The sequence below is a fragment of the Ruditapes philippinarum genome, unplaced genomic scaffold (genome assembly GCF_026571515.1).
Source record: "Ruditapes philippinarum isolate M1 unplaced genomic scaffold, ASM2657151v2 ctg1560_1_1_1_1, whole genome shotgun sequence".
NCBI classification, from domain to species: domain Eukaryota; kingdom Metazoa; phylum Mollusca; class Bivalvia; order Venerida; family Veneridae; genus Ruditapes; species Ruditapes philippinarum.
Window position 1 is genome coordinate 96329 of NW_026857080.1, and position 15999 is coordinate 112327.

The 15999-nt window shown below is 31.9% G+C and overlaps 1 protein-coding gene across 1 annotated transcript; it reads left to right on the forward strand.

Moving 5' to 3' along the window:
- The first annotated feature begins 392 nt into the window (after nt 1-392).
- Nucleotides 393-8563, forward strand: LOC132748687 (zinc finger Ran-binding domain-containing protein 2-like). The gene is made up of 8 exons (XM_060738299.1): nt 393-468; nt 1063-1188; nt 2062-2196; nt 4243-4308; nt 4637-4977; nt 5805-5869; nt 6573-6667; nt 8406-8563. The coding sequence occupies exons 1-8, from the start codon at nt 399-401 to the stop codon at nt 8561-8563; spliced, it is 1056 nt and encodes a 351-aa protein (XP_060594282.1). The 5' UTR covers nt 393-398.
- Nucleotides 8564-15999: the final 7436 nt, after the last annotated feature.

Here is a 15999-nt window from a genome sequence, read left to right on the forward strand (position 1 = left end):
AAAATTTTTTATTTTTCGTTTTTTTGGGCTCTTAAGGGGCTGGGGTTCTTAAAGGATTGTGTTTTTTTTGTAAATTAATAGAGTGTAACTTATTTAGCGCGTACCAAAAATTTAAACAAATTTGATTCACAAAATCAGCATAAATAGAACAGGCTTCATTCGATGTTTACAAGTAGTTTTAATCACTTCCTTCTTTTCATGTTTGTGAAAAGTAAAAATAAAAATATATATTGGAATTTAGTCTTACATTCTTGACAGAAAATGGAACACAGCAAAGTAGAGTGGAGTTTAGCGGTATGGCTTGAAGGTGAAGTAGAAGAAGAAGGTGTTATTCCTTCAAATGGATAATTGGTGACCATTCTGTAAAATGGCCACAAGGTGTTAGCGCCATTCGGGCAATGAAAGAAATGAGGTCTCCTGAGAATAAATGGGAATCTTTCGAGTTAAATAAAGTAAAGTTTCAGTCTGGTACGTGCCTTCTTTTATCATGTTATGCTAGTCTTATATTCTTTATGTGAAATCAACCAATTTTTTTATTTTGGTTTTAAAGGAGATCTAATAGTGTAATAAAATCCCATATAAAATATCTAGAAAGTAAGCATCATGACTGAACTTGTACAGTTGCCGAGATCTAAAAGTGTAATTAAATCACATATAAAAGATCTAGAAAGTAAGCATCATGACTGAACTTTTACAGTTGCCATACAGAACTTGAAGATGATTATTGTAAAAAATTAAATTTCTTGCTTATATATGGTACTGAATTTGATACTGATACAGTGATTTTTTTACTTTTTTGCAACAACCCATACCCCTGAAATTGTGAATTTTTAGCACGATAATCTGTCAAATTGTGAAAAAATAAACAAGAATAAATCATCACCTGTAGTCACGTTATTCATACATTTTAATAATAACATTCCTAGTTTCAGCTTTCTTCTTTTGATTCTCTCAAATATATCAATCAAATTCTCAAGATTGTGAAGAGGCAAGTCCTTATTTCGGGGTCAAAATCAACCAAAAAATATCACTGTGATAACGGCAATATTGTAATGTTTTAAGACAACAGACAAGAATGTGAGGAGTATAATCAAACAACCACGGCAGAGTTAAGTGAAGAGGAAGAGGAAGGAAAAGAGTTGGGTAAAAGAAAACCAAAGAAAAGAATTATGGAAGACTTCATATCAGGTAGTTATAATAAGAAAAAATGAATAAAAAGATAATTACATCCAAATATCTGAGAAAAAGTTCTTGAATAATGATTCTAACACGACCCGCATTTTTCACTATTGAATATAGAAGAACCGAAAGTGTGTGTTATTATGCAATAAAATCACTGTTGACATTCTGTATTTATATATGTGACGTAATCATTATACATATGACGTAACAATTAAAAAAAATCTGACGTGCTGAAAATAAGTATGGAAACTATTCAGACGCAATTTTGTTTAATATCAGGCACAGCTGCATTTATTTGTTGATGTCGTGTTAGAATTGAAATAATATATCCAAATTGGTGATTTTATTGCTTGATAAAATCACTGTTTGTTGTTCAGATGCACATCATATTACTCCGGCTACGCCCTGGTGATATAGAGAGATAAAATCACTGTTTGGGAATATAATACAATGCTGTGTACATGAAATTAAGTTGGTGATAGATTAAGTTTTGACAGGTTGTACTTAGAACTCGAATAAAGATCTGGCTACGCCCTGGTGATATAATTCCTAGCATCCGAACTCCAAACAGTGATGTTATTGAGAGATAAAATCACTGTTTGGGATATATTACAATGCTGTTTACATGAAATTAAGTTGGTTATAGATTAAGTTTTGACAGGTTGTTCTTAGAACTCGAGTAAAGATCTACACAGAATAATATTATGATTATGATTCTTGCACCCACATTTACAATGTGATTTTTTGATCATGAATAAAAAAAATATATAGATAATTTATTAGCCAAAACTCTTTGAAAATGACATTAACAGACTAATTAAATTTACTGCATGTAATTTTTTTTAAATAATATTATCTTGCATTCTGTACAACTTTTAGAAATAGATGAAACGAGAACAAGAACTGAACAAACAGTGATTCAAAAGTCCCCACTGTCTTGTTCAAGTGCCAAATTGACACAAGATAAAGAGAAAGAAAAGAGTTCAAACAAGGCTCAAGAGAAAAACAAAGCAGGTATATTATTTGAAAAAAAAAAACAGAAACAAAAATTAAAATAGAAAAATGTTTCTAGTAATACAATGTATGTTTTAACAAGATTGCATTTGAGAAAAATGCTATGCCACCGCATTAATACAACACTAAATAGTAGTGTAGGAACATATTTTTTGTTTCTATACAATTTTGAAGATTGTCATTATGCATAGATCCTTGACCTATCTAATTCTTATCATCAGATAAGTGGTTAAATCTGTTGTTAACTCAATAAAAGATCAGAGTAGGAATATATCAATGCACTCAAGTCTAGTGAATTTGGTGGTGAAGGTCATATTTCAAACAGCCTAAATTTCATCAAAGGACAACACAGTAAGACACTTTGTCAAAATCTAGGTCAGCTGAAATCAAAGTTCACTTTACATCTTAATCTGTGCACATGGTTCAAATTTCATAGCTGTACATCAAAGGACAAGAAAGTAGGTCACATCATCAAAATCTAGGTCACCTGATATCAAAGTTCAGTTTTACAACTAAAACTGTGCACATCTTCAAAATTTCATTGCTGTACATCAAAGGACCAGAGAGAAGCCACTGTCCGCTTGGGCAAGGCAAAATTTTGGACCCCAAGGGTTTAATTCAAAACAATCTTAATACAGGTCCACCAAACAACATTTCAAGTCAAATATCTAAGCTGTAGCTTTCTCCCATTCAGAAAACATTTGTTTTATTTTCTGTTTTTACTATGTGTACATAATGAGAAACACTGCCCCCCGGGCAGGGCCAATTTTGACACCAGGGGAAAAATTTGAACAACTTTGGTAGAGGACCTATAGATGATATCATATAGCAAACATCAAAGCTCTGCCTTGTACCTTTACACAATAAGATTTTTTGATTTTTTACTATATGTATATATTGAAAATCAATGACCCCCGGGGCGGGGGCAATTTTGACCCCAGGGCTATAACTTGAACAATCTTGCAAGAAGTTCACTTCACAATGTTTCATGCAAAATATCTACCCTCTAGTATTTGTCAATTGCTAGAAGAATTTTTTTTAAAGTTTTTACTAAAAGTTTTTACTATATACATATAAGGAAAACCAATGACCCCCAGGGCGGGGCCGATCTTGACCCCAGAGCTATAATTTGAACGATCTGGGTAGAGGTCTACCAGACAATGCCTTATGCAAAATATCTAAGATCTAGGCCTTTTGGGTCTTTACAAGAAGGTATTTTAAGTTTTTACTATATGTACATATAGTGAAAATCAATGACCCCCAGGGCGGGGCCGATCTTGACCCCAGGGCTATAATTTGAACAATCTTGGTAGAGATCTACCAGACAATGCCTTATGCAAAATATCTAAGCTCTAGGCCTTCTGGGTCTTTACAAGAAGGTATTTTAAGTTTTTACTATATGTTTATATAGTGAAAATCAATGACCCCCGGGGCGGGCCGATTTTGACCCCAGGGCTATAATTTGAACAATCTTGGTAGAGATCTACCAGAAAATGCCTTATGCAAAATATCTAAGCTCTAGGTCTTTTGGGTCTTTACAAGAAGATTTTTTTAATTTATTCTTATAATTCCTTTTGGTTGCCATGTTCACTATATAATCTATATAACACACACACACACACAAACAAACACACAGGTGAATCGCTATATGCCACCGCATCGCAGATGCTGCGGTGGCATAAAAAGTCTATATGCTAGAAAAATATCTTAATAATACAGCTGATATATACATGGGTACAAGTTGTCAGGCTTCTACTCCTGAAAGATCTCTTTTTCTATATAAAACCAATTGGAATAATACTCAATCCGTGGTTTTCAGTTTTTCGAATGTTTTTAACTTGTGACAAAAGGCCCAAACTAAAAAACTACTGGTCTGTCTGAATTTTCCAATGTGCCAAATTCTTACATTTAAATTTTTAAGTTTTGTCTTCTTTTACTATTGTATACAACAATTAAATTAAAATCTTTTAAAACTGATTTGTAAACTGATTATGGATTATCTATTAAACAAGATATCAACCTTTGGATGATTTATTTCTATTTTAGTGAATCTACCTAAGCCACCTACAGCAATGATAAGTAGAACCCCATTAGCTAAAAACAAAGATTCAGGTAAATATATTTAGCTAACATATTTAAGTTTAAAATTATTGGTTCAATACTCTGAGTATCATGTCGAGTGTTTTTTGTGAGAAAATTTAAACAGTTTTCTTGTAATTACCCCTTAGTTGAGCCCTCTAAACACAATTTAGATTGATACTTTTCTACTTCCACAGTAATTCATGTGATAGCCATTCCTACTGAGCCAATTTTGTCATTGGCATTTAATAACCTTAAATCAGATAAATTGTTATTAAGATAAAATAATGTACATTTTATTGGTAATAGAACTAGAATTTTGAGGTGTTTGTATAGGAATGCATTTTACATATTTTTTAAGGTGAATCAAGAGGAAAGGTTTGTAATATGCCAAGCAGGCATAGTCGAAGCCCATCTTATAGTCCACTGCATGGCTCAGTGAGATCATGGCGGCCACGGTCACGAAATACAAGTCCTTCCCAACCTTCCCGACATGGCTCTGACAGATCATGGCGGTCAAGGTCCAGGAGCAGAAGTCAGTCATTTCGTGACCATACATGGAGGATGTCCTCAACACCTCGGCAATACTCCAGATCAAGGAGCAGAAGCCCCTACTTCAGCCAAAGATATATCAACCGTTCAAGGTCCAAAAGTCCATTCAGACAAGAAATAGAAACTTTTCATTTCCAATGTCTACATCTCGTAAGTACACGTTTGCATAAATTCTGTCATAGTTTGTATTCTATCCCCTTCCCATAAAGTTGACTACACAAAATTACAGATTCATTTCATACATGTATTATGACACTGATGTGTGTAATTGAAGGTTCAAGGATGTATGTAAATTTCACTATTACCATGTTTAAATGTTGAATTCTGCTTTGGCCAGTGCTAGGGGATGTGAACAGTAGTTTGTATCGAGTCAAGTTTGCAATGTTTTCAATTTTGCTATTTTGGACTTTCTTTATTAATTTAATTTCTCCTTTTTTATGATTGAATATTTTATATTTTGAAAATTAACAAACATGAGATTCTTCAAGGATATGCATGTCTGATGACTTGAATTTGCCATTGTTCTTGATATTAAATTTCACAGGTAAATTTGAATTTTTAGGTTTTCATACTTGCTGACTTCTATAAGATATTGACTGTCTACAGGTGCATTTATCCAGGCGGAAGGTATAAAGTAGAACCAGTTTCATTCCTTAGATGATTTTCAAGAATTCGAGGAGGAAATACAGGACAGTGAAAAATTTTCTAGCCTGGTATGTAAAAATCTAACTATAAACATTTAACATAATCTGTCATAGTAAAATTGATATGTTTTGGTAAACTGAAGTAAATACTTGCTCCTTTTTAAAAGCACTTCAATTTAATGAAACATAGGGTACTTTATTTTTGTCAGAAAATAAAAGCAGTTCTTCATAAAACATTAAAAGGAAAACACTTTTGACATGTTTTGCATTTATTTTATTATAAAATTGTTGGAGTGGCAAACTGTTATTTCAATTGAATTTTTTTATTTGAAGAAGCTGTCCCTGTCTAAAATTGGTGGAGTGACTGCGGTCGACCACACAAGGAAGGCAATGGAAAGGTATGTAAAAGCAACCCTGTTATTGTTGCTTTTTAAATTATTTTGCTATTCATCGTTTATTATATCATTACGTAAACAGATTACAAAAACAAGATTATAAAATTATATGGATTATGGCTAATACATTTATAACATTGATTGAAATTGGATACTTGACATTGTATATGAACATATAATATATACATATATATATATATATATATATATAGATCAATATTTATGTGAAATATTTCAACAGTAAAATTATATTGGTTCTATTATTATAATGGCTGAGTTTTGAAAAAATTGTAACATAGAATGTCTCTGATATTCAATACACATGAATAATGTAAACTAACAGAATACAAATATCCGGAACAAAATATCATTTTGCTATTTAAAAAAGGGTTTTATTCGTATAACAATAATTTTTTGCATGCGCAATTCGCCTTTTAAGGCAATTATTGCCATTTTTATTTTATACAAGCATTTTTGAAGTATACTTTTTTAAAATTCAAACAATAATTTTTGCGTCAGATATATAGCTTTATACACTTTAAGGTATTATCAATTATGAAGAAATGTTTATTTTTTAACACCTTAATTACAAAGTATTTTAAATTTTGTTATACAGATTGTTTCTGATGCAGTGTCAAACTTTTAAGAATTTTCTTTCAAAAACAAATGATAATTATACATTAACTTTTGATTTGTCTTCTGACAGGATGCTACACAACAGCCTGATGGCCAAAATGAATATGAAGGGAAAGAAAGGAAAGTTTCCATTTGGGAAAACCCAACTCTTTCAAGCCATCATAGGTCAGATATTTTATATGTTTCTTTTAATCTTAAATTATAAAATATTCTATGTAATTATGGTTTTCAATATTGTACACTATACCCGTATAGTTCGACTTATCTACCGTGCAGGTTATAATAAAGCCATTTGTTAAAAAAACATATAACACCATATTACACTATAATGTAATGTCTTTGCAATGTAATGTAATCATTTGTAAACAACATATTTCACCATAATGTAATAACTTTGCAATGTAAGATAATTGTTTATTTTATGCTTTTCAGTGGATTACTGATTTATCCGTGAAAATTATATTTGATAATTTCACAGTGAAAATTATCAAAATATAATTTCACTTTTTTCAATGACGAAACTACTTTTTTAAGATTTTCCCAATGTGGTACCTCAATTTTATTTTTACTGACAACTCTGACAATATCTGGCTGTTTAAAAAAATAGCAAAGCTGAAATAGATAAATAACTTAAATGTCAAAAGTAATAAAGAGAGAAAACATACTTCTATTCCTTCAAATTCCAATCACAAAATTTCGTCTCTAAATTTTTTCGTTTCGTTTTTACAGTCTGAAAAATACATTCCTTCCCCATGCTAAACTGCTCTTGATGACATTTGGGCAGATTAAAGTATCCTACGAGCAATAACTGCCGTATGCTTTATGAAAAATTGAAAAGCATTGACAGCCATCACTCGTAAAATAAGTAAAATAACCCAGCGTTCCTTACAATGCCTTAGCAAGCTTCCAAGTTTTTCCATTTTCCTAGCTCCTTTTCTGAATGTTTTCACTTCTGTCAACACTTATTTTTTGTCTGTTTACAATCCTCAAATAAGTTTTCTTTCTTTTAAAAAGGTGTATGACTAACAAATCCAAATTATATCCTTCTGAATCGTTACACAATTATTTTCCTCCCATGAAATACACAACTTTAAAAAATGGCTGCCGCTTACATTTTACAAAGCCAGGTCTAATATAAATTCGCCAGTAAGTAACAGAAATATGGATGGATGGTTGGACTTTTTCTCCTACAAGAATTGTTTGTTTTTATTATTAAAACAAGCGATCATTCATATTTTTTTAATAAAATGAATAAATATCACCGTCATTTAACCTTGATTGGCGGACTTATTTTTCAGCTCAAGACTTCTTGCTTTTAATGAGAAATTCCCTCTAAATGAGGCTCCCAATGGGGGAAACAGATTTTAATATTAACGTTAAAATTATGGAAATTTCGTTTTAACTTGTTTTAAAGCATAAAATAAAAAGAAAATTTGTCTGTTTGTTATGTAAGATGTAATTTTATTTCATCTCGTGAACTTTAAAAACAGTATTCTCACTCGTGGCTACGCCACTCGTGAGAATACTGTTTTTAAAGCCCACTCGATGAAATAAAATTTCATCTTACACACAAACAAACAAATATCCTCTATAAGATATACAAAGATAGGCTAACAGCATTCTTATGTTAGTGTAAACTGTAGTTACAATTTTAAAAATATTAAAAAAATTTTATTGGGTATGTGATCAAAAAATATAATATTGTGTAGGTTTATTACATTTGCAATGAACTTGTTGAATAACTCATTATTATGTTTGCAAATTTTATATTTTGTTTTCAATATTTATTTCAGTATAAATAAACATTTTTAACAATAAGGACATAGTGCTCAAAATGTAAATTTTCTTATATGCAAATGCTGTGAATCTTATATACACAAAACCATTTTCTTTTTCATTGTAGAGACTGTAAGAGATAGTCATTCAAACGTTACTGAGGTTACAATAAAGGATGCTATAATGAAGCAGTTAAAGTATGCGCCAGAACGAGCTGGAGGAGGGGGGAAGAAAATGCCAGCAAATGAAATAAAGAAATACAGAATCAAGACTGAAAAAATATGACTTTCAAATATTGAAGACAATTATAGTTAATTTTAAGTAATTTTCAAACTCTTAAAAAAAGAGAGTTTTATTTTTACATAATGTCTCAAGTTGTTAATATGATCTGAATATTGAAATACAAATATTAACATTTATACAGAAATAACCAAACATCTCTTAATCCTATTTCATTACCAGCAATTGCTTAAATTTTTTTTAAAGTATTGAAATTAGTATTACACATGTGTAAGCTATATTTTCTGTCAAATGGTTTGAAATAAGAATTCATCCCAAATGTTTTATGTAAACATATTGTACGTATATGATTGTTTGTTACAAATCTTTAAATGTACATTATGCCTCACAGACCAGTCTGGTCAATTAGCATTATTGAATAAAGAGCATAGAAAAAACATACATTTTATGTGTTATTTAAATGGCGTGGTTCTAACTCAAACAACGTCATTTCTTTACATTTTGATGTTAAAGCATAATTAAGTGTACAATAGGGAAGACTTCACCGGAGAAGTAGAAAACAAAATGCCTGACCATGGTGAATGCAACAGGGAATAAGGTTCTAATGTAAATTACAAGTAGCCTAGCTAGATACATGACATTTGACCAATGTTGATACCACCTCACGATCAAATTCAACAACCTTTTGGGCCTGCTTCAAGTGTTACTTTGGTGTTGAAACTTCAACGTTGATTCAACGTTTAAACTTCAACGTTGATTTAACGTTGAAACTTCAACGTTGATCCAACGTTGAAACTCCAACGTTGATCCAACGTTGAAACTTCAACGTTGATCCAACGTTGAAACTCCAACGTTGTTTCAACTTTCAAATCCGAATATAAATCCAACATTATTTCAACGTTGAATTCTGACCATATTTCAACGTTGTTTCAACGTTGTTGTGCCTGCTGGGTAGCTTTAAAACTAAATCTACACATATTTAGAATAAGTAAGAATAAGCGAACTATGCCATAAATGTGTTTTATTGATCTAAATTTATATACAAAGTGGGAGGGGGATTACGAACGGGGAGTCAACTTTAAATTAAATACTTTTTTGTTTAATATTATAATACATAGTGATATTTAAAAGATAACAATTTTATGTAATTGGTTAGTGATTAGACATCTTATTTTTCACAGAAAAATGCCCTGCATGTGTGTCTAAATGTTGAAATATTTTATTTGTTTTATGTACACAAAAAGGAACTAATTTACTGACCTGCAATTCGGTATTTGCGTTGACCTTATGCTAGCCTTTTGTTAAGGATTCGTTTGCAAGTTTGTTTCTCCTTAGCCATAAACATTCATTGTTAGCCTTCAAATGTGATTTTGATTATACTTGTAGGTCACTGTTCAAGACCTATAAGCTAAGCATTTATTAGGAAATAATAATAATATCTATTTATTAACTTACAGAATTTCTCGGACAAGATGTATCTCCACAACCATCATTATTGTAGGTTACTTCCCTCTAACATGTTTTATTTCAAAGAGTTATACTACTTTATGAATAAGAGAATTTCTTTAGTATGCAGACTGTTGATTTTGATTATTCGAGCGTGCTGTCCGACATGCAGCTCTTGTTTTAAGGCATTGGCTTAACATATGATAATCTACAATTGAACCATATTTTGGAGTTTTGTAATTATTGATGACGGATATAATATATACATTAAAATGTAAAATGTAATTTGCTAGAACATTAAAAATGGGTAGGTTATTCAGTTTACAGTAAGATACTTTTCTGCTAGACTGGATCTGAATAATGAATAAAATATTATATAATATTGAGTGAATTGAAAATATATATTATGAGGGCAGTTTCTTTTTAGCTCAACTATTCGACGATTAAGGACAACTATCATAATCGCCCGAGCGTCGGCGTTAAAGCTTGCGTACCATCTCACAGTCCATTGACATATGGCTTTGGAACTTGCACACTTGTTTACCATCATGCCCTCCATTTATGCCCCTTTTTTCAACTTTGAATTTACATTTCCACCTCAGATAATTTAAAAATTCCATCGACATATCGCTTTGAGAACTTGCACACTAGTTCACCATCATAATCTCAACCTGTGTACAGAGGAGGTTCTTTTATCAAGCTTTTTTTTACAATATTATGTCCCATTTTTTACTATCAAGCACTGAGAATAGTCGAGCACGCTGTCCTACTGACAGCTCCTGTGTATGATTTTGAGCATTTTGTTTCAAGTCGTTTGTTAACTTCATGGGAGGAATTGAGAAGAGCTTTCAATTGGACGAAAACAGTTTATCTTTTCCCTGGTGGGTACTGTAAAATCATTATTATTCGTGGGGCACGAATTTTCGTGGTTTTCGTGGGTAGGTCAATCCACGAATTTAAGATCCCACGAACTTTTATCCCAACAAATACTTCTTACCCAGTCTTTGTTCTATATACATTTGTATTACAAACATGCGTCGGCTCTTTTCCGGCCGATATTTCGTGAAATGGATGTATATACAATATTTAAGAAACTTGAAAGAAAACTCGATTATATGTTCTCAATTTACTGTCACAAATGTCGCATATACGTACTTGATCGTTGTAGTCTACTAGGACTTGATTGTGTCAACAAGAATACTTGACATAATCGAGTAAATATGGGAACCCAGGCAGTGCAAAATAAGCGCTAATAAAAATTGTCAGTTTGCTCTTATTTATTAAAAAAAGTCTTTGATATTAATGTCGTAAGTACACAAAACCATCAAAAAATACGATCGCTAAAACAGATTTATTGTACATTCTTTTGTCGTTTTAAATGATCCAGTTTATATGAATTTTAATCTGTATTTGTGCGAATGCTATTCCGTCAACATCAAAGACGCCACCGACTTTCACAAGGTATAAAAGATCCACACATACTCGTGTTATTTACCGAGATTAATTTATATGCATGTAAATTTACACAGTCACTGTGACGTTGTGTGTAGTTACTGTCAAATATGTTAAGACCAATTCAGGGTGTAAACTTTTAAACTGGCAGATTAAAACCTGTCAGGTGTCGTATAAATTATGCGATGTTTACATTGGCGCATTACAGGGGCAGTGTGTATATCATGTCACATAAATGTGTTAATTGCAGTCAATTATCGGCAGTAACTGTGCTATATTAGTTATGCCCAGAGGCAAGGATTAAATTTATTGACAAGCGCTGTGTGACAAGTAAAGATATGTACATGTTGTAAGTAAAAATGTTCGGCGATTAAGTTTAAGATTATTTTGCATTAGGTTACTGATTTTTTTAACAAGAAAACGAATATCCACGAATTCAAGAACCCACGAAAATGCCTTTTTTGATAAATCCACGAAATTTCATGCCCACGAATTTAAGTGAATTCGCAGTACTTGATAGTAATACTATGTGCTGGGGGGGGGGCGTAGAGTAACATGCACTTTCCAGTACCGTCCATGAACAGGCTCAATCAAACCGAGTCTACAACAGCAGGTTACCAGTGTTATATTAATAGGTCCTTCGGGATGGTGGTGTTTGTGTCGGTAGTTTTCAATCCGGATCTCGGCCGTAACCATATTGAATTTACCAGAGCACAGTTCAGACACCGAATCGTTCCTGGACAGGCTGTCAAGCAGTTTACCAGTGCTAGTTGTCCTCAATTTTGCAAGGAACTGAAACTTCTGTACATAGCAGAGCAGTGGTACAGTGCGAATAACCATGATCAATCGCAACGAAAGTGACATGCCCCGTCCGGGTATCAAACACGGGTTGCCCGATTCACAGTCCAACGCTCTACCAATTGAGCTAACCGAACGACTTGGTCCTTTGGGATCACTGATTGCAAAACTTTTATAGTTGAAGATTGGATACTACTTAGTCGGTACTAAGAGACGTGAGATATGGTTCCTCATGAACAGACCTCATCAAACTGAGTTTGAATTATCAACTTTGCCATGTTTAATTGCTCTCAAAGGATCTTCTCTTTTCCTGATTTTTACAATCATAATGCCAATGACATGTTAGTTTACTTTATTTACTTTTATATTGTTACTAGAGGGATTTTATGATAAGTCTCTCTACTGTTTCACAACCGGAATTAAATAGCACTTACCGTTACCTAGATGATATCCTTATCATGAATAATCAAATTTGATCAAGTGAAATCATATAGATATCCAAGTGGACGTAAAATGAATAAAACAAACTCCTAATATTTTCAAATTTAAATATTTCTATCATTAACAATTACATAGTAACTAAAATCTATGATACATGTAATTGTTTTCTTTTTTAAATAACGTTGTTAACTGTTCACATGTACTTCATGCAACATCATATTGCGTATATATATATATCTAAGTTAATTAGATTTGCCTGGGCCTGCTGTCGTGTGGATGATTCTAATGAACGCAATTTATTTATTACTGGCAAACTTCTTTAACAAGGCTATCGCTATCATAAATTACGTAAATATATTACAAAGTCCTGTCGTCGTAATTCAGATATTTTTAAAATTTAATTTTACTCTAAAAACTCTTTTACGTCTAGGTATAAGCAGGCCTGATTTATGTGGAGATGACAGTCTATCTGTGGCATGCAGGCTTCATAACCTCTGATCCCCTTTCAAAATTCCATTTTATTTAGTTCCGCTCATTGTTTTCTTGTTTAGAGCACACACATTCTTGTACTTGCGTACCATACGCCGCTTTTTATGGAATGACACTAACGTGTCACATTGAAGGTTCCATGATAACCACAATATAAGCGCGTCTGCGGTTGTTTCTAAATCCAAAAGTTCACCATAACCATGATCAAATGTTTAATTCTGCTTAATTCGGTGCGAGGGGGCGTGTACTGAAGTTTGCACTTGACAGTGCCGTTCATGAACAGGCTCAATAAAACCGAGCCTGCAACATTTTCATTTTTGACGTTTTGTACGTTCTTAATTATAACAGATTTAATTTCGTCTTCTGTCTCGGTAAGTGATGTTTATGTTGCTCTGGCTTCCTTTAAGGCATCGAGTACTTTGGTTATGGTAATTAGGCTGTACCTTAATTGTACATATTTACACGATCATGTATGTATTTTATTTATTTCGTCTAATGTAACCATAACAATTGTTAGAATTTTACTTGGCGGGGATTTATTTTATTTACACTGTGTCGTCATATAGGAACATACCGGTAGTGGAAATTGCAAGTTACCTACCATCCACACTCTCTAGCACCTGCTTAAGCAGAATTTTCAATTTACATAAACTGGTGAACTTTTAAAGGAAGTGAAGACACGTCCATAGATGTATTCATACGAAAGTGATCATTGTATCTTCAATGTAAAATGTTCGTGCAATTTCTTGACATACAACATATTGTCCACAAGAAATAGAGAACAATGGGCGAAACTAAATAAAATGGATTTATAAAACAGGATCAAAGGTCAAAATATAATCTCTAAAAGCAAGTTACATATCCAAAGGGTTATTATACACTATTTATCCAAAGGGTTATTATACACTATTTAAAACGAAATACAAGAACCACATAACTCGAAAAAGGTCAAATAGAAGGAATTTAAATAACACAAACACAAAGATAATGCCAAGCTGAACGATTATGTTTTATCCGACTACTATGCATGTTTCATGAGAGTAATGATCTATGTAGATAAAATATCAAACTTTTTAAATGACTATTTTGTCAATTTAAGAAACTTCAAAAAATAAATTACATTTCATTTGAAATAAAGGAGCAGAGGTTGTTTTGCATACATTGTACTTTTCAAATCCTTACGTGAACTAACAACAAAATCATGCTTATTAAATTGGTAACACATTTTTGAACAGATTTTTAGATCTGACAGGATACCTGTAATAGTATCACACTTTTAAAATCACCTTATGTTTATTAACTTACGTAAATATTGTCATTCCATATAATCAGTATAATCGAAGGGTCAGAGTTTCTTTAGATTTTTATTCATAGTGGGTGGGGTACGATTTGAACAATAATTCATTAAATAACCAGAAGCAAGTTATCATATTCCTGGTTTATTATGTTAATCAGTTACATGGACTGCACTAAAGAAGCTATAATTTGACAGAAACACAAAATTTGGGGAAATAATTGATAAAACAAATAAGTACCAGTTACAACCTTACATTGAAGAACTATTTTCATGTACCGCCTATTATTTTATATGTCTTCCTGCATAATTACAAAGAAAGATTTCTTAAGATATGATATGAATGCATTGAAGCATTACTGTCATGAATACATTACAATAGTGGAATAACAAAATAATTAATAGATATTCTCTGTTTAAGCTAAGACAAGAGTATCATAGCAAAAATCCATATGTTTAGCATTGTTTTGCTTATTTACGTATAAAAAAGCAAAAAGCAATCTGTTTTCTCCAATAAAATTAAATCTCTTCGTATAAAACGCATTAAATGATATCTTCCGTGCAAAAAATTCACTTGAAATACAAAAGCGAAAACAAATATGAACAAAAATTAATATTCTAGAATATTTAGGCATTTGGCGGCCGTCTTTGACGCCATCTTGAATTTTTAAGCTACGCGTCGGACTTCAACCAAATGAATATTCATTCCGGAAACTACAGACCAAGACGAACAATTTGGTATATAAAACTTGCTGTTGCCTGACATAGACCACTTCGGTGTCATTTTACCCTATGAATTTGCAGCACTATTAAACACGTCCATGATGTCAAAGAGTGAAACTATCGATGTTTTATGCGTTTTCTTTCTTGTTTTTGTTTCCACAATTAAGTTTTTACTCGCACAATCAATATATGATATCAGATAAATAGTATGTTGCCAATAATGGACGTAACCATGTTTAAGTCTAAAAAAGAGCACATGTGTAGTGGTATTTGGAAGGAATTATTTATAGTTAAAAACAATCTGAGATTGTATGTTTACAACATATACGAATTGTATAGCTGAATTTTGTAATTAACAATCGCAATTAATTTATTTTTTTTGTTTAGATCAAGATTTTCGTATGTTTAGATAAATAATAATTGTTGAGAGATATGTTTTATTCCTTAGTATTTGAAATCAAAATAAAACTAAACATCACTATCCTGAAAGGTACAATTAAAGCTAAATTTGAATAAATTTCTTAAAATAATCATGGGTATTACTCACCAGAATTACTTGGGCATATAATTCCATTGTCATAGCTATCTACTTGTAAAGGCCTTCCTGAAATTGAAAAAAAAATGTGATGAAGGCAATATAATGCTATCAAATCGTGATCCTGCTTTAAAATATATATTATTTATAAACATAATGTGTTGCATGTATTGCCAACTAACACAGTGTGGTCTGGTGGAATTCAGATTTATCATTACTTTGGTTTGGAAAAATGTCAATTGAAATAAGATCCTTTTTCCTGATTGATTTCAAATTGGTAAATTGACTTACGAAAAGGATCAC